Source organism: Lycorma delicatula, chromosome 9 (genome assembly GCF_047948215.1).
Source record: "Lycorma delicatula isolate Av1 chromosome 9, ASM4794821v1, whole genome shotgun sequence".
Lineage (NCBI taxonomy): Eukaryota > Metazoa > Arthropoda > Insecta > Hemiptera > Fulgoridae > Lycorma > Lycorma delicatula.
This window is the reverse complement of record NC_134463.1, coordinates 123792743-123819229: the sequence shown is the minus strand read 5'-3', so window position 1 is coordinate 123819229 and position 26487 is coordinate 123792743. Positions and strand designations below refer to the sequence as shown.

At 32.5% G+C, this 26487-nt stretch overlaps 1 protein-coding gene across 2 annotated transcripts in view; it reads left to right on the top strand.

The window, feature by feature from the left end:
- The window catches only part of LOC142330254 (uncharacterized), a 34404-nt gene extending 14768 nt beyond the window's left edge, over positions 1-19636 (top strand). The window contains exons 4-7 of one of the 2 annotated variants that reach the window (XM_075375434.1): positions 9593-9766; positions 15005-15118; positions 15560-15727; positions 19396-19636. In XM_075375434.1, coding sequence (XP_075231549.1) covers positions 9593-9696 — 104 coding nt within the window. In that variant the 3' untranslated portion in view covers positions 9697-9766; positions 15005-15118; positions 15560-15727; positions 19396-19636. The remainder of the gene's footprint in view (positions 1-9592; positions 9767-15004; positions 15119-15559; positions 15728-19395) is intronic. The other variant, XM_075375435.1, reaches the window with a different exon arrangement.
- Positions 19637-26487: the final 6851 nt, after the last annotated feature.

Sequence of the window (26487 nt, the reverse complement as noted above, 5' to 3'; positions counted from 1 at the left end):
CACACGACACACTATTAAACTTTCAATTGCAGATTATGAGCTACACTGTTAGTAACAGAGGCCGTAGGAAGGCGTGTAATTCAAATGGCCTCTTCAACATCATTTTCAGTTAAAATAATGTTTAACTGCAGCGATCATTACAATTAAATGTAATTTCAATTAAGGAAAAATCATTGTTAGTATAGACAGAAACTCCCAAATTTTTTAGTTTAGAAAAAGTTTTACAATGTCAGCGCCCATTTTAGCATACCCATTTCAAAAACCATACAAGATTGAAAAGATCTGCTGTTGATATTTTTATTAGCAAATTTAAAAAAATCTTTGGAATCATCAGATAAAGATTCCTCAACTTTAACAGTTTAATTTAATAATAAATCTTTATGACTGAGAGTATTGCTTACACTTTGTTCTTAAATAATTCTTAATAATGGAACAATTATTAAGAATTTATGTTGTTTTTGAATAATATGGAACTTTTTGTTGTTAGTAATAATAATTTTACTGCAGAACTGCTTCAAAAAATACTTTTTTTTTATATAGTTTTGGTATATGACCTTTAACAATATTATTTAGTGGTCGCTATGAAAGGTGGTATTTGTGTTTAAACTGATGTATATTAGTTAAAAAAAATTGCATAAAAAATGAAGGAATTGTTGGAAACAGCAATTATTTTTTAACTAACTGGATTTGGGCAATTTTAGTTAATGCCATTTCTTTTGTAAATTAGGGGTGTGAAAAGCGGAAAACAAAAAATGTTTTGCATTTTTTTCTACTTTTGGAGGTATATTAAACGATTGTTTCTCAATAATTATAATTAAGATTTAGCCGAAAACTAGTATTATTTAAGTATGCAGTGTTTTTTGTTAAATACAGTATTTTATATTTATTTTATTAAATTACAATTTTCAGTCTTGTGTAATAAAGAATTAAAATCTTTAAAATCAGCTACAGTCATTCTTTCAATGTGGATATTCTTCCCACTTTCTTTAAAAATGTTTCCCAATCAGAGCATGGTATTTCCTCGGTTTTAATTTATTTTCTTCTTTTTGATTATGCTGCGATTGTATTCACTTTTGCACGAGTGTGCCCAGGCAACAATTATTTGTGGTTGATAACTTGTAAATTTTTCTATTAATTACATGTACATTATAATCATATCGTGTTTTTTATTTTGACTCGAACAATTATTTAACAGTCCAGATATTAAGTTCATTTATATCATCTTGCAAATATTTCCCTGCTCATTTTAAGAAGCTTGATGGTATTTCATTTCCTCTACACCCTCCAGTGGTTTCATCATAATCGTGCAAAATGAATCTGTTGTTTTTGGATCATCATTGTGAAATTTAATGTCCATAGCTTTCTGAGATAAATTGATTGTTTGTCATAAAGGAACGAGATAGACAAGAGTTTCTGTAAATCCACCATTAAAAGTTGGCTTTCTGGCCTTTTTCCATCAATTCCTGTCTTTAGCTTTCAGTTTATAGCATTTATCAGCCTCGTCCAAATGAGTGTTTTTCTTTTATAACAAAGAAGCTCTTTCTTCCAGTGGCGTCTTTAATTGACGAATTATACTCTTTGTTAAAAACTGTAAGGGAAAGCCATTCTTTTGCCACCTCATTACTTGATTTCCATTTTGATCACACGCATATGTATAAGAAAAACCACTATATGTATATTTAATCCACACCCATGATATTTTTTTTGTATTCTATCTTGACTATAATGGCTCTCGTAAGCTGGGTATTTGTCTTATGTGCTTTTATTGCTTCAATAATATAGTTTGTGGTATTTTATTCGATGGTGCATGTTTGCCTTTCTTTATCACATGACATCATACTGCTTTCAGAAACCCTCTTCAAAACTGTCTTCACCATCGGCATACTTATTCATAGAGTACTTAAAAACATTGACTGACAGAAATGTATTTTTTTATTTAAAAATGAGAATTTATTCAGGGTGTTTCATAATGTTCTTAAGAGTTACAAAAATTCAGTACAAAAAAATGTATTTCACTGACCTAAATGAAAGTTGTACGAGGTGATGCATGGACTCAAACAGTTTTTGTTAAAATCTATAAACGTTTGATATGTGCTCCTCTGGTGACACGGCACACATCAACACAAAAGTCTAGCTCTTGCCAAACTCTTTCTAACATGTCATTTTCGATAGAGTTGATTGCATTGATTATGCAATCCTTTAGCTCAGGGATATTGTGCGGCATCGGTGGGATAAGCACATTATCTTTCACGTAACCCCAAGAAAAAAATCACATGGCATGAGGTCTGGTGATCTTGGTGGCCACAGCATAACGTGTTGGTCTTCTTCAGGCGCACGTCCTATCCAGCGCCGAGGTAATGTTGTGTTAAGATACTGTCGAGCCTTGTTATGAAAACGGGCAGGACAACCATCTTGCTGGAAAATGAAGTCGTTGAGTAGCTGAGGCCATAAGCCATAATTGTAACATATCCAGGTATATCATACTGGTTACTGTCGTTTTTATAAAAAAGAACGGCCCATACACTGCCTCACGAGAGATCGCACAAAAAACGTTTACTTTCGGAGAATCCCGAATGCGTTCCACATAAGCGTGTGGGTTTTCAGTTTTCCAAACTCGCATGTTATGACTGTTTACTTTGCCGCTAATATGGAAAGTAGCTTCATCGCTGAAAATTATCTTCTTTACAAAACCTTCATCTAACAACATGTTTTCCTGTAACTGGAAACAAAAATCGAGCCTATGTGTTTTATCTCCATCAGAAAGACGCTGGATAATTGAAGACTGTACAGTTTGCATAATAAACGTTTACGGAGAACTCTCCACACTGTTGTTTTCGGAATTCCTAATTCTCTGCCTGCAGCTGCAGTCGATTTTGACAGGCTGCAAATGAAACTTGCACGCACACGTTCGACATTGACTTCTGAGGTTGATGGACAACTGGTTGATTTTCACTTGCACAAGCAACCGGTTTCACTGAATTGTTTATACCATGCATGAATTGAATTGTCACTTGGTGGCTCCTTATGAAATTTCAACCGAAATGCACATTGCACAGAAATTACTGACTTTGACAAGTGAAATTCTAACACACAAAACGACTTCTCGCTTCCCGTGGCAGCCATTTTCTCTAATGTCGATGTCTAGCGAGCAAATGGTTTACTAACTGCCTAGTGTATGAGGAAAAAACTATTTGAACTACTCTTTCATAAAGTACTTGTTTTATTCTTTGAGTGAAATAGTTTTTTGTTAATGAATTTTTGAAACTCTGAAGAACATTATGAAACGCTCTGTATACATTTGTCATTTCCCTTTGATCCTCTCTACTACAATTTCGCATTCCTCTTCTGGGTACTGGTCCTGATGAATAAATTTTTGATACAATGTACTGTCTCTTCATTTCCCAATACTTGTCTTTAGACCAAAATTTATTTTGGTCTAAAGACAAGTATGTGTTTTTCAAACTATATTTCTTAGCGATTGTCAGTTAGCAGTTGTTACCGAACACGTTAACTCGTAATATATTAACTCTAAAGCGGTAAATATACTTTCCGTTCGATTCTATCGATTGTTATCAGGTAACGAATCGAGAGGGAAATGCTATTCCGCGGCCGTCATCTTACAATAATTTAAAGTAAGTCGATCGTGTCGCATGAGGTAGAAGCAGTATACGGTTTTCAAGCCTGTAATTAATTCTTTAGCGCGCATTTTTACGCGATTTGTTGTAATTAGATTTTAGAGATGGAATCGTTTGATAGTCTCAAGGATTTTAACGTTTAAAATCAGATTACATTAAATATATAATTATATATGTAATTCCGTAATAATCTCCGGGGGGGATCAGACTGAACGGTCGTAGTGCAGACAACTCGCTCCTGTTCGCGAGCGGTTTTTTAATTTTTGGAGGAAAGCGATCCATTAAAGCTAATAACGGTCAGTAATTTTAAGCCGATCGACTTAAAATTACAGACCGGTAAGCGCTTGCGGTTGAAATTCTTACCGGATAAAAACGTTTTTATGTACGTACTTTTAAAATACATATTATGCGTTAGTATCGTCAGTAACAGAGTACGGACGGGATACTAAGGTAGATGCATCGGGTTTATACTTCTGTATAACGAATACGTTCTTGCGATACAAGAACAAACGGTTTTTAATGTGCCTAATTCGTTTCCAGCAGTCAGATGTTCATCGACTTCAATAAATAGTATTTACTCTTGGAAATGTTTGCCCGATATTTTTATTCGGTTATTTCATCAAATAATAAAAAAGTCGCATAGCGCTGTACGTATGGTATCAGATAAATCACAAAAACATCTATTTCTAGATAGAAGTAGCCTGATTATTCGAGTAATAACATCGGTGTATTCCGATATATTTTTTCTAGTCGACTTTTACTAGCGGTTCCAGTTTTAAACATTTTCTACAGAAAGATGCCTAACACACTTACTGCATTACTATATTCTACCGCAAATCTTAATACCTTTACTTGAAGTTTCAAATTACATGTACGTATATATATATATATATATATATATATATATGTGTGTGTGTGTGTGTGTGTGTGTGTGTGTTTGTTTGTGTGTGTAATATACAAATCCAAGCTAAATAAATGGTTTTCAGCGGGTCAAAAAGAACCCAACCCATTGAACTTTCATACTTCATCTTTAAACAAATTCACAGACGGTCCTATAATAATCGTAATATTTTACGATTATTATAGGATTTAAAACTATAATTATTTTACGATTTAAAACTCAGTAGCAATACCGCTAATGATTATATCATTAAAATCCCAGATTAAACGTATTTTTACTCGTTATTTTTAATACTGTAAAAATAAATAAAAAGATGATCCATTTTCGCTCGATTTTTCTTCAAAAATTATTTATAAAATATCTTTACACGTTTGTATTTTGTATTACGCACCGTTTAAAAGTAATTAAATTTAGTAGTATTTAAAGTTTCAATGTTTAATCTTTTTCATAAAATTTTATGTACGGGCTGCAATCGGTTCTACTGCAAGTACCAAAAATATAACCGTCTCATAGGTATGCGATCCAAAATTCTATAACACACTTTCGGTTAGAATCTGACAGCTAAAACAATACAACGCTCTTGTATGGGCGACTAAAAGTAGAATACGGCTTAAAATTACGAACAAAAAATTCCTTCGAATGAAGTCTCCAGTTTCGTTCGCTTGAATTTTCCGTTGAAATTATTTTGTAAGTGCACCCCGATCGAATATATCTCAAAAAGGTTTCGCCAATACGGGAAGGAAAGCTCGATTTGAAATTTTGACACATATTTTTCCACTAAAGTCGTTAAAAATCTATCTTAATTTCACCGTTAAGAATTCTTTCTCGAAAAAAAAATTTGATATCATACGTTACAAAAAACTGTCTCGCGCGATCTTTTGCTGCGGTGGAGCCCCTCTTCAAAATTCTGAAAATTTTTTTACTACAACTTAACAAATTTTACGGTATAATTTATCTTTTATCGTGCTTAACCGTATCAAAAATCGCGAAAAATCTTTTATCGTGAGAGTGGGTTACATGAAAATATTGTAGCTTAAGACTTTACTATAATTTTAATCGCCGTTACAAAAAATAAACCTGGACATAATAACAAAAAATACGCATCCTGACACTAGGAGTATTTCATAACGTTAGGTATTTCCCTTTAATAAAAATAATACCGTTTTCTTTCTTATTTTATAAACCGATTTAGGATTATCTTGATCGGTCTAGAAAAAAAAGAAACTGCCATAACCGAGCAAACATTCTAACTGTGAATAAGTAGTACAAGAGTAAATTTATTCCATCCGGTTATACATTTTTTGAATAAATTATTTTTCGCAGAAGGAATTAATATCAAAAGAATTATTAATAAATGAACCGTATAACTTAGCAGGGAAAAACAAAATCAAGTAAAATTTTGAAACGTTTTGTACTTACAACTGTAATGAAAATGATGTGTAATAAAGTAAGAAGAAAAAGAGTGCTTACAAATCTATTTGCTTTAGACCGGTTAATATTTAGCTGTAGAATTTGGGTTAAAAATAACAGTATAATATTTAGTTTATAAAAAGGAAAATAAAAAAATTAACGCACAAGGTTTGTTCAGAAATTAAGCAAACTCTTTTTAATTACACGCCGACAGAAACATTCAGTGACGTGCGATCGGCAGAATTACGTTCCACATAACTTTCTCTGTAATCACATGTTCTTGGACTGTTGATATCTCATTTAGTTTTCGCGTTATTTTGATGCGCACGAGTACATCGTGTTTAAGTGTCAGTAGTGATGTTTGTAATGCGCCATTTTCAAGAGCGATGATACAACGTAAAGGTTTGCGTGAAACCGGGGAAAACTTTCACAGAAACGTTTAAAGTTTTGAAAGAAGCTTACAGAGATGACGACAACCTAGAGAGGTTGTACGCAATGATACAAATGGTTTTTACGATTTGAAAGTGATCTTCAGTCGATCGAAGATGACCCTCGACTAGGAAGGCCATCGATTTCGACCGATGACACCCGCGTTCAGAAAATCAACGATCTGGTGCGTGCAAATCGCCGATCGACTGTCAGAGAAGGTGCAGAAGAGACTAACATCTTGATCGGATCGTGCTGTGACATGTCGACAGAAAAATTGAACGCGCATCGAGTCGCGGCAAAGTTTTTTCCTCGTTTGATGACCGAACGGCAGAAAGATCGAGTGGACGTTTGTAGGCGACTTCTTGAACAAGCAGTGACGATGAAGCATTCGCGCAAAGAATCATAAAGGGAGACAAAATCAGGGTTTACGGCCGCGATATTGAGACAAAAGTTCAATCATCACAACGGATCGGCAAAGGATCTACACACCGCAAGAGAGCACGTCAGTCTTGATCCATCGTCAAAGTGATGCTCTCTGTTTTTTTGATTTTAATGGAATTGTGCGATTTGAATTCTCGCCTCAGGGTGAAACGGTGAACCGTGCTTACTGTCAAGGAGTTTTAAAAAAGAGACCAGAGTTGTGAGGATACAACTGATGCTGCATTCACCATGACAATGCGTCTCCACACTCGGCTTTGTCAGTTCATCAATTTTGTGCCAAAAATGAAATGACTGTCCTCCCTCAGATTCCCTACTCACCGCACCCGGCTCCTTGCAATTTTTCTTTATTTCTGATATTAAAATCGGCGATGAAAGGACGTCATTTTGAGACTACCGATGACGTTAATGCAAATTTGTCACGGACCTTAAAGACCATTTCAAACGAAGCTATCTAAAACTGCTTCGCGAAGTAGAAACACCGCTAGAAAAAGCGTGTGAGTAGGGGAGGGGAGCACTTTAAAGGAGAAAAGAACCGATAAGCTGTAAAATTAATAATAAAGATTAAAAAAGTTAAGTTCGGTTCTTTTCTGAATAGACCTCGGAAATTTTAAAAAGTTAGTAATTTTCAGAAATGTGAAGTTAAGTTTAAAGGGATGCTGTTACGTATAAAATTTTACTAAATCTATAAGATAATCGTAAATGTTAATTCCAGAAAATAAGTAGAAAATCTATTTTTTTAATATGTAAAAGCTAATTGCACTAATGGAAAAAAATGGAAGCTTTACAGTAATATCCGAAGAAAAAATTATTTATTTGTCTGTATGTTAATTTACTTTAATTCTATATACTCCAATTTTTTTTTAATCGCAAAACTTTAAAAAATTTCGAAATTTTGACATTCCAGATTAAAGTATTTTATATACATTATTTCTGCGCAAAAAATAAAATAAAACATTTAAGAGGTTTTCAAAAAGAAAAATTAACGTAGCAGTAAGTAAACTTCAGAACTTTAATAAGTCATCGCCACACGATCAGACAAAACGACATGTTCCACAAGTCGCTGCAAAATAAACCCAAAAAGACTTAGCCCCGGTCAAGAAATTTTTAACAAAAAAGAGAAATATTGAAGTAGAACGTTCAGCGATCGGGTTTAAGGCCTTAAGATTAACAAAGTTGTTAAGTTTTGTAATCGTAAAAATAAAAAATACGTATATATTTATACATATGAAATGTAAAACAGTATTAATGTTGTGATGATGTATTAATATGCGACTTATATTAATGCACTGACATTTAAAATAGCATTAAATCAGTTTTTTTTTAGGAAAATAATTAACCCTCTATGTTGTATTTTATTATTATGCGTGCCAAGATTTATTTATTCACAGCCTTATTTCTTTCCTTCTAATTTCAGTAATATCTTAGCGAGCAGCAAAAATATAAATCTGTTAACTGTAATTAAGTTAATTTGAATATAGATTTAAGTCTCATGCGATATACAATATATGAACCGTCTCGTTCAGAGAGAACTCCTCTGTAGGTTGATCGATCGATCCCTTTATCTTTTCTCCCGTTTCCTGATTTTAGTTATTTATTCCTCAGTTAAATAAACGCTACGGGAAGTTAGGTTTGTTACCGCCATAGAATCATCTGGCACCTTTTAACAGCCAGTAGGCCAGCCATTTCTTTGAGACCCGCTAGAGCAACAAATCTTTTTCGCGCCTGTGAAACCGTTTAAGATTGCGTTTCCTAAATCCAGGAATCGTTCAGAAAAACAAACTGGCGGCTGAGGTGCCTTTTGAGAAAAACCTACAGGCTTCCTGTTCCTCATCGAATATAATTTAACCTAAACTAGCTTTCTTGCCCGGTGTTAATCGATAAACATCATTCAGAAAAGCAAAATGCTTAGCCGCTTATCTTATGTTAGCACTTAATTGTCTGTGAACAGCTGTCGATACTATAAGATAAAATACATAATTTTTCATTATGTATTTTATCTTATATATGATTTACATAGATTCTATAAAATATCATTACGCATATACATATGAAAATAAATAAACAAACGGTTTCAGTAATTGTAAACTACTTTTTTTATCACAGTCGGTTGCTAAATTTGTAAAAAAATGTCGTAACATAGCGATTTACAGGTTTGAAAGTCTGTTTCTTTACAGCTTTAGGGTGATTTCATCATAATTATTTGTTTGTGGAAGGGAGAAAACAAGAGTTTGTCGTGCAAGGGAGTAATCGCTTCCAACCTAACACAGTTAATTTCATTTAAAGGAAGAAAATGACCACCATGATCCTTTTATTGTGAGGATGCGCGTCGACAAAAGTGTTGCCTTAGTAAGGTTTACTGTACTTTCAGTTTTTGTTTAAAATTATATTTTTAAGTAACGCATGAAAGGTATAGCTTTAGAATTTAAATAAAAGTACTACTTTAAAAATACGATTTTGAGTTACAGATATGTAACGTAAATTTTATTTGATAAACTGATGTTCATATTCTATTTAAAAAAAGAAAAAATGTAACCGTAAGTTGTGCTGATGTACTGGCAATTGACCAGAAAGATACTTAGTTTAAAGAACTTTAAGTACATTACGCTTTTGATATTTATATATATTTCTTGAAAATGTTCGTGGAAAGGTGCTTATCTAATAGAGAATGTTAAGAGTAGTTTTACCTCATATTTTTTTTTAACTCACTAGTTTTATTATTTAGCGTTTCACAAATTTATTGATTTGAGTATGTAATTGAAATTTCTGATTTTGATAGGTGAAAAAAGAGGAGGAGGAAAGAAGGTGATCGGAAAGGAAAAGGACGAAAAAAGGCAAGTTGTAAAAGAAAAAATGACATCCTCAAGCTCGAAGTCCAGCTAATAGCCCACATGATGCTGATGAAAGCGACTCAGAAGAGATGTCTAGCGGTTACCATCAAGTTTCCATTCAGGTAATGTTTGTAGTAAATATTTTTGTTATTTTAAATGCGGTTATATAGTCATACGAATGTTTTTTTTTTTTTTTGTATTGCAGTTACAATAGTACTGATCATTATGTAATGTTACTCCATGTTGTTAAAATGCCTTGAAGAAGGTTATGAATATTCATAATCAAAATAAGTTTAAATCTATCAAGATTTGCATTAGATAAATGTATGGCATCTTATTGCTATCATTTTTTTACTTGCTCCTTTTTTTTTTTGTAATAGAAGTGGTTCATAGATGCGCTTGGTGTTGAAGTCTTAGTTCTGCTTGTCTGGCTATTTAATAATGGTAACTGTCATATCCAAGATTCACCTATTGTAAAGGTGATTTTTTGAATTACAGGAACAAAATGATGTTGTGACAGATTTAGTCGGTACAAAAAAGGATTACAATAGTATGAAATTTGTTGCGAATATGCTAACGATGAAAACTTTTACGCTACTATGCAGAAATAAATATTTAGCTGGCTTTCCTCATTTTTTCATTTTGATTGTAAAGCCAGTACCATCTTCTCGTTATGATTTAACTATATTCTTAGCTTCTTGTGATGACACCAACGATTTTCATAAAATTGTACCCGTCACATTTATAGCACACGATTTTCATGTTCGCGATAAATCAGAACCTCTCAACATTATGCTTTCCCCTTTGATTTACAATTAAGTGATGAATCCAAAATTTATCCGCAGAACCATCTTTAACGTAAAGTTTTTTAGAACCGTAAAGATTTGCAAAATAAGTTGCATAACCGTAGCTAAGTTCAGTGCCATTTTTTTATTGTTTTGTTACCGTTTTCAGGACTTACTGAGCACTGAGCTCAATAAATCAGATTGATTTTGCGTGAATTATTATGCCTAAAATGATTGCTGCTTCATAGTACACGACTTGTAAATCTTTCATTCTGTCATATTGGAATAAGGGTGAAAATTATACTGGGCTAAAAGCAAAATATTATTAAAAAGCTGATCAGCCAGCCTAAATGCTATATGTCTTTTTAAATTTACAAGAGGTTGTCTCTAAAGTAAAGACGGTTTCATTGTCAAAAAATCTATTCTGAAAACTTAATAAATATTTTTTTTTCTGTTAAAATTCATATCTTATACTACTTCTCTATATAATCGCCACGTGAATTAAGAGATTTATCGTAGCGATACACCGGCTTCAACATACCCTCGTCGTATTCTTCTTAGCCACCGATCAAAGTTCATCGTCACCCGCGAATCGCTTACCGCTCAAAAATTCTTCCAATTTCCCAAACAAATGGTAATCAGAAGGAGCTAAGTCCAGATTATATGGTGGGTGATTGTAAATTTCCCGTCCAAATGTTCTCGGTAAATCACGTGTCAGACCCGCAACATGTGGACGTGCATTATTGTGCAACAGGACGACGCTGTCGGTCAGCCGCCCATGTCGCCGATTCTGATGGCATGCCATAACTTACGCACAGTTTCACAGCAGGCTTCTGCATTTATAGCTGTCCCACACGGTATGAAATCGATCAGCAGTATGCCAAACTGATCCCCAAAAGACTGTGGCCATCATTTTGCGTCCACACGGCTGGCTTTACCTTTGTCGGTCTGGTTGGTGATTGAGGATGACGTCATTCACTAGACTGCCGTTTTCTCTTGAATATAACACAAAATCCATGTTTCATCACCAGTAACGATTGAACAAGGAACTTATAACCTATTTCTGTGTAGCGCATCAAAAATTTCAAAGCAGATCACATTCGGATTTTTTTGTGACATTCTGTTAAGACCCGACGTGCACAAACCTTTCTGAAGATTAAAGGTTTAATCTGCAGATTATTGGTCATGAACAATGCGACCAATAACATCTGCCGAAACATCAGGAAAAGAAGGACCGGGTTAGAAATCGTTGAGTAACAATCTTTTCTGATTTCATCATCGACACAGTTTAACAAGTCCTTGGTGATTAATTCTGGACTAAATTCTGTTATTTCTAAACCTTTCACACCTTTCATTCATTACATTGTCACTGTACACAGCAACCGACTGCCTATGAATTTCAGCCGGCTTAACGTTTTGATAGTTTAAAAAATGTATGACTGCATGTATTTCACAGTCTGTGGCAACATCTATTTTCCTATTCATTTTATAACGTAATGATTCTCATATAATAAAAGTTACTACAATGCGACAACTTACAGACAATACAATGTGTATATTACTAGAGTTGCCATGAACGATAGGTTCACCAACCTTAAGGAGAGGTATTTCCCAGCGGTCTTTACTTACGATATTCCTCGTAATTGAGAAATACTGCTAAACACACACACATCATAAACAACAAAACTGTAATACTGAACAGGTCAACATTGAGCAAAGCAGATGTTCTTAGAGTGGTTCTGAAAACGTGTTAAGTGATAAAAGAATGAAGCTAAGAAAGGTAAGCAGTACTCAACATAGAAACAAAACATACAGGATATAGTAGCAAGGATAGGTTTAAGAAGAATATTAAACGTAAAGAATATTTATATATTTGGGTACAATATATATTAAAGAATATATATTATAAACAATATATATCGTAAGAATATATATCGTAAAGAATATATATTTGGGTACTATGGTGTCAGAGGACTGAAAGAATGCAATGAAAATAAAAGGAAGTATAGCAATGGCAAAGTAAGGCCTCGGTAAGAAGAGGGTATTACTATGTAGTAAACGCCTGGACTTAGAGTTAAGGAAGAGGTTAGCCAAATGCTACATATGGAATGTCTTATTGTATGGGAGTGAAGCATGGATGATAAGGAAGAGGGACTGGATTGAAGCTTTTGAGATGTCATGGAGAAAATAAAATGGGTTGGATAAAGCAAGGAATGAACAGAATTAAAGAAGAAAGAACACGTATGCAGAAAAAGTAAACTCATTAAGACTCATTAAGACGTTAAAGAAAGTGGAATCTTGACAATTGCTTGAGAAGGATCAATAGAAGGAGAAAGGATGAGACAAGAAGAAAAACAAAGTTAATCGTTGAGGTGAAGATTGGAAATTACAATGGGATGAAGGAGTAGGCAGAAATGGAAAGAAAAAGAAGTGCTGTAATGGACCTACCACAGGAAGAGTACTAGATGATAATGATGAGCAGAAGGAAGTGTCCTAAAAAATGAGAAAGAAAAGATTGGATTCTTTGCATGTAGTGCACAGGCACATCAATCCATGCTTATGATTTTTTTTCTGTTTAGCCTCCGGGAATCACTGTCAGGTATTGCTTCAGAAGATGAATGAGGATGATATGTATGAGTGTAGTCTTGTACAGTCTCAGGTTGACCATTTCTGAGATGTGTGGTTAATTGAAACCCAACCACCAAAAAACACTGGTATCCACGATCTAGTATTCAAATCCGTATAAAAGTAACTGCCTTTACTGGGATTTGAACGTTGGAACTTTCGACTTTGAAATCAGCTGATTTGTGAAGACGCGTTCACCGCTAGACCAACCCGGTAGTTATTGTCAAGAGTACCTGGCACGACATAATATAACATCTCTGGAGCATCCACCATACTCTCTCGTTTTAGCGACAACTGATTTTACTTGTTTCCTCATTTGAAAAATACTCTAAAGAGGAAAAGATAAAAAGAATGCTGCTCATGAGAAGGGCAAAATAATGAAATAGCTGAGGATGATATCTCAAAATGGTTCCAGGAATATTTCTAACAACTTTATAGATGTTGACAAGTGTATAGCTGCCGAAAAAGACTACTTTGAAGAAAATATATTCTAAACTTTTTATGTAAATAGTTTTAAAAAAATAATTAATTCTAGGAGCATTTTTATCCTACCTTGTATACTGGCATAATACTAAAGAAGATTAAACTAATAATATTATGTTTAGTTTTGTAAGTATGTACACTTTGTTTTCATATTTATTTTTACTAATGACTGAATACAAGGTGTGATTGGAAAGTTTTAAGGCAGGTGCTGCCATTGCTCAGTAGGAGGGGGTAGGTTTGCCCACGGTGTGGAAAGGAAAGAAGGTTCGTGCTTAAAATATCCTGAAAATATCACTGCGATTTCTTCATCCAGTAGAAAATTGCATTCTGATGACTGAAGATCTGTTTTTGGTTCTTGGCAGATTATTGATTTCACAAAAAGGATAAAAACACAATGAGTTTGTCAAATTTTGCTTGTAAACCAGAAATCAGCTTCAAAGACTTATGAACTCTCAAAAACAGCTTTCAGTGATAAATGTCTGCTGATGAAATGTTTTTATCTGGTTCAAAAGATTCAAAGATGGCCGTCAATCAGTTGAAGATGACCCCTGGTCCAGCTGGCCTTCCACTTTAAAAAGTAACAAAAACATTCTGATTGTAGACTTGTTAAATAGAGTAATTACAGGTGATGAATCACAGGTTTATGGGTATAACCTAGAATCAAAGGCACAGTCATTGTAGTGGAAGGGTCCCAAGTTCACTATTATAAAAAAAAAAGAAGACAAATGTGATGATTGTGAACTCAATGTTGGTGATTTTCTTCAATTCTACGGGTATTGTGCATCATGAGTTTGCCCCTAGGGAGCAGAAAGTCGACCAGGAATACTATAGAAGTGTCCTTCAGTGATTGAGTGATAGAAAAGGCCTGCACAAGACAAGACTGCAAGACAAGGCCTGCACAAAACTTGGGGAGACAAAAAGCGGGTCCTCCACCACAACAACACATTGGCTCATCGTACATTCTCGATCGCAGAAATTTTAGCCAAATTCCTATGGTTCTAGAACCCCATTATTCCCCTGAGTTTTCCCTGCCAACTTCTACATGTTTCCCAAATTGAAATCTTCACTGAAAGGAAAATGATTTGACTCAAAGAGATCCGCAAATACAGAGATGGTTAACTCCCTTAAGAAAGAAAATTTTCAGGAATATTTCCAAAAGTGGAAACATCATTGAAGTAATTGTATTCAGTCAGAAGAAACTGCTTTGAAGAATCTCCATCATGATAGTCTGTAATTACTGCCATTTTGAAATTAGAATCCCAGTCTTAAAACTTTCCCGTCACACCTTGTACTCCTGGCCATCATTTTTATTGTTAGGTATTGACTGTTTAGATTCTTCATAGAAAATGATGTGTAAAATTTAAAGAGATTCTAGATATTGCACATTTTCTATAATCACATCTAATCTACGTGTCACAATATAATCATACAACTTATAAATATGCCCTCTTCATTTTTTATTTTTAGGTATTTCTGCATCATCTTACTCCTCTTCAAACACTGTCAATATTTACTGCACTCTGGCTGACAATTCTTGATTTTATGGATAAATATATGCATGCTGATAAAAGTGATCATTTGGTAAGTGAAAAATTAAACTGACTATCGGTGATATGTATGCAAGTCAGGAACATCTTACTTAACTATTTGTCACTCTAAATCTCATTTCTCATTTTGCTATGGTTTTTGAAACCGTGTGGATAAGTTTATCATTAGTGACTTTCTACAGAACTGTTTTTCTGATCGCTGTTAGGAATTCTCATAATTTGTTGTTACGGAAGTAAAATTTTTATTTTAACATTAGGTTTTTTATCATCTTTACATTTTTTATTTAATATACAGCATTTTACATATCTTTAATTTGTATATATATTTTCTACTGTTTGTTACGTTAATCAAACCGATGTTATTTGATGTGTATCGTATTCTGTTATAGTTAACAATCAGAAACATAGGTTAAATAGTTTTCTGAATCTTGTTATACGGTCTGATGTGTATACTGTATAATGTTTGTCTGTATAGTACGAGGCCATACCTGAGTCGCTGTAGAACATGTTGCTGGTTATGGATTCAGCCAAAGTCTTTTCTAATGGTGAGGAGTATTCACCTCTTTGGCAGTCACATGGGACAAAATTAATACATTTCTTCCTACCCTTAAGGATGAATTATTCAAAGCTCAAGCTTAACCAGGTAATCTTATTGATTTTTAATTAAATATTGAGCACAATATTTACTTAAGTAATCTGTACACAGTTTTTTACCGACTGATCGTAAAAAATAACTCTTATATTTCTTAGATGTTAAGGATATAAAGATTAATTTTGTTCAAATTAATGTAGTAGACTATGAAAAACAAAAAAAAAGATGAAAAAAATTATTCCAAATTTATATTTAGAAGAAAGACTACCTAAAAATTAAGCTTTTCTATATAGATTTGTAATATGTACAAAGAAGAAGAGTGCATTAAAAGGATTAATCAATTTCTTGTTTTGCACTACCTGTACCAGTTTTTTTTTTTGGTTGTGGTAAATGTAGAACATTGATGTCAAAAGGAACCAGTCACCATTGCTTTTTCTAAAAGTATTAATTTTTACTGCTCTGCCGATCTGTGGTTCGTGAGCAGAGTGAAAAAATGATTTTATGGCTCATACTGTATTTGAATGTCATGCTGATATGTAGTTTTGCTCAGTGAAGGTGCTGAGAATCCTATTTTCACTCCCCAATTTATCTAGTAAGCCTGTCACTGTAGCTTAATATTCATGAAAATGTTATGTTATCTTCAGCAGTGACTGATATCTCGTATTAAATTGTACGCAATCATTACAGTTTTCTCATCTAATATATCTACATGCATATGGGTTGGCCAGATAGGGTTTTCTGGAGCCGGTAAAGTATTGTGGAATCGGGAACGAGGAAACGGTTTGGAAAAATTAAATATTCTAATTGTGAAAAACTTAGGACATGCGATCAAAGATATTAATAGAAGATTGAGATTGGCTGCTAAAGTACGATCAACTTATCATTCCTATGGATGTGATATCAGTTGGTTAATGGTCAGTCGATAGATGTACACTCACTATTCAAAAGTAAAAAATTTTTATATGAAATAGATTGTGGAAAAATGTACATGAAACCAAACTTGTAGTAAATTTGGTATTCTAACCATAGGGTGAAATTCTGTATTTAAGAAATGCTTTAATTGAATTCCCAGAAAATTGTTCACTTAAAAAATGAGTAAAAGAAATTGAAAAATATTTTTTTATAACTGAGGGACTGATATTGAGTTTAAAATATTCAGTCGGCATACTCTGGGATAACTTATTAAAATAAAGACCACCTAAATACTCAATTAACCATCTAAAAATTTCATCGCGTCAGATTGCTTTCAAATTGTTTTAGTTGAGAAAGCTCTTAATTTAATTAATTTTTTACATTTTGTTCTCTAACCGAATAAATGTATTAGGATATTAGGATTGAAATACAGAGAAGGAAAATTTGTTTAGAATATGTATAAGAATTCAGTAGCTGTGATAAGATTAGAGATCTAGAAAGGTAAGCTGAAATTTAGGAAGGCCAGAAAACCTTTTCTCAGACATGTTAGTCTTATCACCTTTCCTATTCTATTTATGTTTAAAAGAAACAATTGAAGGAGAAATTTGATAATAATCAATCAGGAAAGAAATAAAAAAAATAAGATACCAACAAGAAAGAAAATAAAGATGTTGAGATTCAATATTGATATTGCTTAAACAAGAAACCAGCAATTCTTTCCGGCTACTGGTGAAATATACATTCTGATATGATATTTTGAGAAGATGAGAACTTTTTTACTGCATCGGAGGAGCTAATTTTGAAGTGCTAGATCTTCCTTGGATCTCTGAATTACTCTTGAAGCAGAATGTTTTATTGGATACTTTGAATCCCAGTGCCACGTTTGCTGTCTTCTTCAATTCTGAAAAGGCTTAAAAATTGACTTGCTGAATAGATATGCTGCGCATCTTAAAAGAATGGGATGTAGATGGGAATTTTCTGGGCTTCATAGTAAGATTCCTAGAGAATAATGTTTTTAACTTCAGAACCATTTACACTGGAAAATGTACCTTAAAGTACTGATGTTCTATAATTTTATTTTCTTTGGCTGTAAACAACACTATAAAATTTATTAAAAACCGCCTTAATTTGTTCATTATATGTAAATGATTTAACAGCCTACATCCATCGGCAGCTGCAAAACGTTTGCTTCAAAACTTCATTTATGAACGAGTCATAAGGTGAAATTATCTAAATTAACAAAAAAATCTCAGTATCACTCCACATAAATTTAGGTCTGCTTTATGAATGCATTGCCTGAATTAAACGTGTAAGAGAACACAAAATTCAGTGTTTAAAACATTTTGGTAGGTTAACAAGTAACAGCATAATATTTACAGTAACAGCTTTTGGGGTGCAGATGAAATGTGTACTTAAATTTTACTGAATCTTGGTAAACTACTAAATTCAATTAGTAGTTTACTCCTCGGAGTGTACAATTCTTGGGATGTTGGATCACCATTCGTAAAATTTATTTGATTTGCTACCGGATCATTCCTGTCTAGTCAAGTAGTAACTTTAATGAAGAATGGTGAGCCTTTCCCTCTCTGGTTGAGTCTGACCAATAATGATTTACATGCATCATAAAGGGACAATCTTAGCATCTTCTGTGTGATTTTGTTTTTATTTTCAGTCTTAATCCACAGATTCCCATTTAATTTAGTTTTATGATTATTCAAGCTCCGGGAACGTTTGTTTTATCTTTCCTTAGTATGAAACTACATGCTACATTTACTGTTCATTAGTATATTTACTTAGGTGATTAGTTATAAGAAAAACAGACAATAAACGTGTATTATTATTACAGAATTTCTGCAATAAAGATACTTCTTTATAAGGTGAAGCGATTTACATCGATGGATTTAACCAGAGCAGTTACATTAGATGTTCCTTTATGGCCTATTTTCTCGGATACAGATTTTATGTATTTGTCTTACCGGTGCAAGCATGCAATAATTGGAGACATGTCATCTTCTATCTTTCAAAAAAATATATATACTGTAGTTTGAAATAAGCTCTACTTGAGAACGTTGATACAAACATATATCTAAAAAACATTTTGTTATCAAGTTACAGCTAGTGAAAGATTTTTCCTGTATTTCAGTTTTCCTAGTGAAATGAGTTCATACTGAAACTTTCTGGTGTTAAACTGGATGGTTTTGTATGACTTTTAACCTTAAAAATCAAATAAAATTGATCACAGAACTGCATCTCCTGCAGTTTTCATAATATCCAACATAAAACAGAAAAAATAACTCTATATACATGCATGTATATATACATGCTTCTTAGAGCCATCTCTTAACCTAAGTTGACCGTCGTAAACTATTCTTAATTTTAGGCGGCTGCTGTAAATAAATAAATGGAGAACTTAAATCTTCAGTCGTTAAAACTTTTCTGAAATATAATGACGGGAAAAATATGTTGCTGTTAAAATATATTAACAAATTTTAATATAACTTTTCAAGAAATTTGAAGGAAACTAATTGGAAAACAGTTATTTACTTTAGTTCTAGAAGTACCGTTATTCAAATATCAGTTTGATAAACAATTGGTTTGTTATAAATTTTATATGTGTGTGTGATTGTGTGTTGTTTCTAAAAAATAAATAATTGTTACACAATTATTTACTTTTTGTATAATTTAGTATTTAATACGATTCAGTATAATTATTTATTTTATTTACTTATCTATTGTTCTGTATCTACTTTTATTATAACTTGTGTTGTGTTCATGAATTAGTTTTAACTTAACGGTTTTATTTACAGGAATACCAAGCATGCCATTATTGTTAACCGCCAATCTGCTGGAGAATTCAACTTTACCTACAGTACCTGTATTAGCACCACCAAACAGTGAATAATTATAGATTACCTTTGAACAACTTAGTTGTTCAAAGGTTTTTATTGTAAATTCGAATAATGCATTTAGCGACAGAAAGTGTAAAACAATTTTTAATGTAATTATACATGATGGTGTCTGAATACAATTATATAATTTTTTAAATGATTTTGCCTATATTTTTTTAATATAACACACACTTACTTTTCTTGTATATTTTAAACATTTAATATTTTTAAGTAGAAGTGATTCTGTCAGAAAAGAATATGTATACAATCTTAAGTTAAAATTTATTTTTCATATCATGATAATGACAGATTACTTGTGTTAATAATTCATATTTATCTTAAACTATTTCAGTGACATATTGTAGAGGTTATGATAATGATAAAGTTATTAAGCGGTAAATGTTATCTATGTACGATTTATTTTCTTCTATGGAAATTTACATAATACTTGTAATATATATCGCATTTATGGTGTATAGTAAATTATGTTCGCTTAATCTTTATTATAATTATTGAAACTACCCTGATAAAAATATTTTTAAAGTTACATTTGTTCGATGCAAGAACTAGGACCGTCGCCTGCACTTTTACTTTACTTAGAAAGCTGTACAAAGATTTTCAAGATATTTCTCAATTAAATATATTGTATTACAACAGAAAATTAAGGCGGGACTATATACCAATACCTTTGTGTACCGATAGATATAAAGAATAGATTTTTTAGCGGTCCTGATTTCAGGACTTAAAATCTGATGCGCATTAATTTCATTTGTGCGATTCATCTGGAAAGGGTCATTATTAGGTATTATTATTTTCTCATCAGATTTCCTACCAAAATGTGAAAGAATTTAGGTTTATTTACCTGTCAGTGGCTTTGTTCTCTTTTGACTTATATGCGATTCTGCATTACTGAATCTTTATAGACAAGAAAAAAAAACATTCCTACTGCACCTTTTGTTTAATACCTCTATGTGGACAAGGATGTCCTGGACACCTGCACCAGTAGGAGGAGATGAAGAACAAAAAAAAATTATTTATTTAATTTTTTGTTGGCAATCCACTTTTGCATAAAACTTCAGATACTTCAGGCTTATATTCTCCAAAGGAAGGAGATTTGGCTAGAAATATATATATTTAACGTTGGAGTAAAATACAACAGTGCAATGCAATTTTTTCTCTAAAATCACTCTTGCAGAAATATGATATTTTGGAGTCTACTAAGCACTCTGATAAAGTCCGATAAAATTTTATCAGATTTACTAAAAATTTAAAGGTCCAAAAGAATTTCTATGACTTTAGTGCTAAGAGCTTTTGCAAATTCAAAATATCAAAGTTTTTGCCCCACCATCATGGGTTACTGTCGATATATTTGGAATTGTTTTATGGCTTTTGGGTATTATAAGAAAATCTTTGAATTTAAGAAATGAAAACGGTTTTAGAACTGCACACTTTTTGAACAGGAAAAATTATTAAAAATTTTAGCTTTGTCTTATCTAACTTTTGCTCTATATTAAGCTAATTTAGAGACTGCCACTGGATTGTTCCAGCTCTGCTTCTAGACAAGGCACTAGTGTTCGAATTAGGTTTTAAAAGATTAAATTAAAGCTTAATTAAATGAACGCAAACAATTAAAATCATGCATGCTGTTCGTACTTGTTGTAAATAAATATTACCTTTCAAAACCCAATTTGAACACCTACATTGCAACCAGTGGTAGCAACACAACATTCAGAAGTCCCAACATCAATCTCTAAAAAAACCGAATTCCACCCCTCAGTCATAACTTGAATCTATTAAATTCTGCAATGTTTCTGCTAAAGTTTAACTCGCGGTATAATTTTTCCAGTCGGTTCTCCATTTGTGCAAACAGTTGGGTGGCTGCAAACTATCTAGATTACAACTGATCTGGCCAACAATTTTGAGAGTTTTAGGGTAGGTCTCGCAGAAATGTTTGTACTAGTTCTCTCTCTATTACCTCCCGCATTCAAATACTGTTTGGGAGGATTAGGTAGAGTAGAGGTCTCAAAGCTTGAATTATAGAATTTATTAAATACCACATATTACAACCGCATAATTTAAACACGTGTATAGAATTTTAATCATAGGGACCAATAAAATTATTTTTTTTCATTGCTAATCCTCTGTTAAAATTTGTGTATATTATATTTCAACATTTAAAAAAATGTTTGGAACTATATCAGTCAATTTTTTGATTTTTTTTCTTTTGCGTATAACAAAAGGTTTTTACAGTTTTTGTGATTGGTTTCTGTTTTTATAAAACAATTACAAGAAACTGAGCTGTCTGAGTATTTTCATCATAACCATAATTTTCTATTTTCTTTTTACCCAAAGGGTGCTGCTACGCTGTCATATAACTGTGCTATGCTGTTATATACTCTCAAATCTTTATATAATGATCGAGAATCCCAGGAAAAATTTGTTAGTTTTCATTAGAGGTAATAAGAATTCCGTCTAATTTTTTTTATGAATGTTTTATCGTATTTTATAATGAATTAAAATTGTATAATTATTTTTCTTAATAGTGCTATAGAAAAAAAATGTAAGTGTAGTTTTTATGTCATGCATTACATATTAATTATACATTCTGTATAAAATGTATGTATCTCAGGTAAGAACTTACCTCGTACTTAGAATGCTTGAAGGCTATACTTAAAACTTCTTGTACTCGGTTGTAGGTTGCCTTGCAACCACCATGACCGATGAAAGCATTCCAAAAATCCACAATGCGGATTTAAAAGATTGACGGTTGAAGATACAAGAGTTTGCAAAAAATCAGTAGACCGTACTCGCATCTTACACGAGCATTTGGATATAGATAGCTATCGGCACAATGGGTGCCGCGTTTTTTAACGGTTGATCAGAAACGCAGACAAATGAACATTTCTCAGCAGTGTTTGACATGTTCAACCGTAACTCGACTGAATTTTTGCAATGTTTCATTACTGCTGATGAAAAGCGGATTCATTATTACTGCCCTGTGACAAAGCAGCAGTCTAAAACAGTGGGTCGAAACCGATGGAAGGCTCCAAAGAAGGCAAAAAGTATTGGACCTGTGGGAAAGTCGTGGCCACTGTTTTTTGGGATGTTCATGATGTAATGTCATTGACTACTTGGAAAAAGAAAAAACAATCACCAGAGAATATTATATAACGAGAAAAAAGTGCTTTTTTACCTTGACAATGAACCTGCGCACACATCTTCTGTTGTTGCTGCTAAAATTCACAAACTGCGCTTCAAATTGCTTCCACATGCACCATATTTAGCTCAGAGTGATTATTTCCTGTTCCTGAATCTGAAGAAATGGCTTGGTGGGCGAAGATTTGCTTCAAATTACAAAGTCATAGCCGAGCAAGATGCCTAATTTGCAGAGCTTGAGAAATTTTATTTTAATGAAGGAATAATAAGCTGGAAAAACGATGAACTAAGTTTATTACTTTAAAAGGTGACTATGTTGAAAAATAAAAAAAATTTGGTAAGAAATTTTGTTTTTTTCCTTAGGTCGCAAACATTCTGAACCGCCCTCATATGTATGCACTGAACTATAGAGGGATTATGCGGTAAATGTTTTCTAAGTAATTTTTGGTTATGTCTATGTAATGTAGACAAATGTCTCGTTTAGATAAATGAATAAAGGTTTGCACAATAATGTTAGTGCTCTGCATTAGTTAATGGATTTCAGGAAATTCTGCTACTTTAATATGTAGGCAGACAGTAACTGCAGAACACATGTTTAAATTTTTTGTTACGGTTTTATTGTTAATGGCTTATAAGAGAATCTTGGAAATTTTTGCTTTACCATTTCAGTAAAAATAACTTGTCATTCTTGACTGTTGTCAAGAATACTTTGTGTTTGTATACATTTATAATTTCAGTGCAGAAATTAAAAGAATAACTCACAGAGATGTCCAAAATATTAAATTTAGTGTTGCTGTTAAAAAACATTTCATAAAATTTACTGATGTTACCTACATTATCATGTTAATATGCAGTTGTCACAATTTTGTTATATAGAGGTATGAATACGTTAAATAGAGGTAAATTTATACTTAGTCTTATTAAAATGTCACAATGCAGAAAAACAATTTGTAAAATCAAAGTTCGTTATATATAGAGGTTCAAATGTATTTCAAGTTTTATCCTTAGGTGGTAAATCAGTTTTGGTGGGCACCCCCTCCCCTCAAAATTAACACAGCTTGATTAGGTAATCAGGTTCAAAAATGCCTAGACATGTATGCCTACAAGGTTTTGGTTTTTCATTTCTCAAAAAAAAAACTTGAGTTGCCAGTACCGCCTGATAATGTCATATCCCTAATTTGTAATTCCTTTTAGTTTCAAGTGGTGTTAAACAAAACAGATTTGTATGTTATTTATTTTCCAAGGCCTCCTTTCTTAAGTTTGATATATTTTGTAACTTAAAAAATAATTAGAGTGTTAGACCTCCCACTCATCAGTGATTTGATTCTAAGTCGGTTATTTTGTTCTCGTTTTACCTTACACCTTAAATGATCAATTCCTATAATTTTTTTTCACTACATTCACTCCATTGATGCAAAAACAGTTTTGGAGTAGTGCAACCTCAAGATAAGAGTGCAATTCAGGTTGTTCTATGAATTTTGAGACGAGTGAACTGAATAGGTTCCGATACTTTTTCACAAATATTGATTTCCACTAAGTACCAAACAAATATTTGCATGGACTATGCTCCTTGCAGAAATCATACCACCCTATTTCTAATCGGTTTTGATCATGGTGAACAAGAACAATGTAATTTAATTTAATGGCAATTTAAACTTTTCCATTATGCATCTATTTTTAAACATAAGTATTACAGAGGGCTGCACCGCCTAATAATTATGAACTAATTCAGATTTTCATCTTCCCCTTTCATGCAGTGGATTGAGTGATGTATTAAGATTATTTTTCAAGGTTCTTTTATGTTTAATAATAATTTTGTAGAGCAAAATTCCAACGTGACCAGTGGTTCCAAGAATTCTTGGATAAATCCAACAAAAATCTTCCAATTTTTCATTCTTCAAAGCCTCCTTCTATGTTCATAAGAAACCCTTACTCAATGAATTTATGTTCAGTGAGTATTTATGTTTGACACCTTTTCTTATTTTATAGATTTATCCTGATGCTTAATAACAAATTGGAAATTGAAAATTATTTGATGTTTTTTTTGTAGCATCTTCATATTACTTTTTAAAACCATTTTAATTAATTTATGGCATTATTGTTTAAACTGCAGTAGAACATTGCTCAGTGTCAAGTTTATATAAACGGACCATACCTTGGATAACTAAACACTCAGGTAATACAGTTTGGCCCCATTAATTCTGGTTTAAAAATAAATCTATGCTTAACATTTCCACAACTTATACTTTAAAATATTCTATTAGGCCAATAAAATAGCATTTTTAAGAAAATCATATATATATAGTTAATAGAGTATGACATTTAAAGTGAATATTTGAAAGTAAAAGTAAAAATTACTCTAAATAAAAGTAACAAAAATTTATTATTTTACATTAAATAACTTTATAAATCATTTTAAATGTTGAAAGAAGTCCTTTTAAGACCTTGTTCTGCCATTATTCCATGCTTCTATGCTGCAACATAGTGTCAATGAAGAATCTTACTCCTTTTAATGGCTTTTTCAGTTGACCCTCAGTAGTTTGTAGATTACTGAAAGCCATAAAAGAGGTTTTGATGACTTTCTGACTCTCTCAGTTTCTTGTTGATGTTGAGCTAAAATACTATCCCGACTTTTAACTGTCATTCATTGGTTTTGACAGCGTCCCAAAATTCTGGCAGTTATTAAAGTACATCTTTTACATTAATAACATTGAAAAGAGCATGAATATTCCCACTAACCGACTTAATTTTATCTGACAAAATTATACAATATCGTGAATGATTTATATAGCAGATTATCTTCACATATTCAAAAAAAAGATCTTCATAAAACCATTTTGTAAATCCATCCGTACACTTTTTTTTAGTATACTTCACGGAAAGGGAGTTAATGTTTTTAAAAGCTCTCGGGTGTTAGGCTTCATCAATGAGAACAAACTTACTAAACCCCAATTTATTTGAACGGCAAGCGTGATGGTTAAACCCTCTTTTTGCTTCACTGTAGCCAAGAGCTAACTTTTCTTCTTTAAAAACAGAGTTTTGATGATAGTATTTTGTAATTTAAACCGGTTTCATCACATTTGAAAACCTTTACTGAAATTTCAAGATTTCAGCATCGGTTATTCTTAATTTTGTAGTGTTTTCACTGACAAAATCTTACTAATTGTCTAGGATTTCAGTCGATCAAGCCAACCCTGATTAAATGTAAATTTCTCTTCCCCCATATTTAAAAATTCCAGAGCATTGGCATAGAATCGAGCCTGATAGCGAGCTACTTTATTTCAAATTTGATTGAACAGCAAAATTTGTGGCCGTTCTTGTTTATTTCTTGCCATCTTTTAAAAATATGTTGACTTGACAAAAGTGATGCTAGACTAAATACTATATATTTCTGTTTCCTTTCAAAACTGTCCCAAAAAACTAAAAGGGCGTTTTTGCAAACCGATTCATAATAATGAAATAATTTATGGGTCTTGAAAATGACCATTTGTTTTAAGACTAAATTTGTACATGAGGAAAAAATATACCAAGCACAATAGTTTTAACTCTCATATGTAATTTTTTTTCTGTTATTTTCATAACATACAAACAAAATTAATAGCGATCACATACTTCATTCTATAGCCCCATACAAACCACCACCAAGCATTGGCAGAATGGAAGAATTATACTTTCTAATATACACATAACATCAAAAATATCCTTGTATAATAATCCACCTACCTCTGCAACAGAACAGTATCTCAATTTAATAAAATTATTTTAGCAAGTGTAATTCACTTTTTTCGTTTCTGGTTGAGAAAACTACCATTTCATCTGTACATTTATATCTATGGGGATATTTTCTTTCAACAT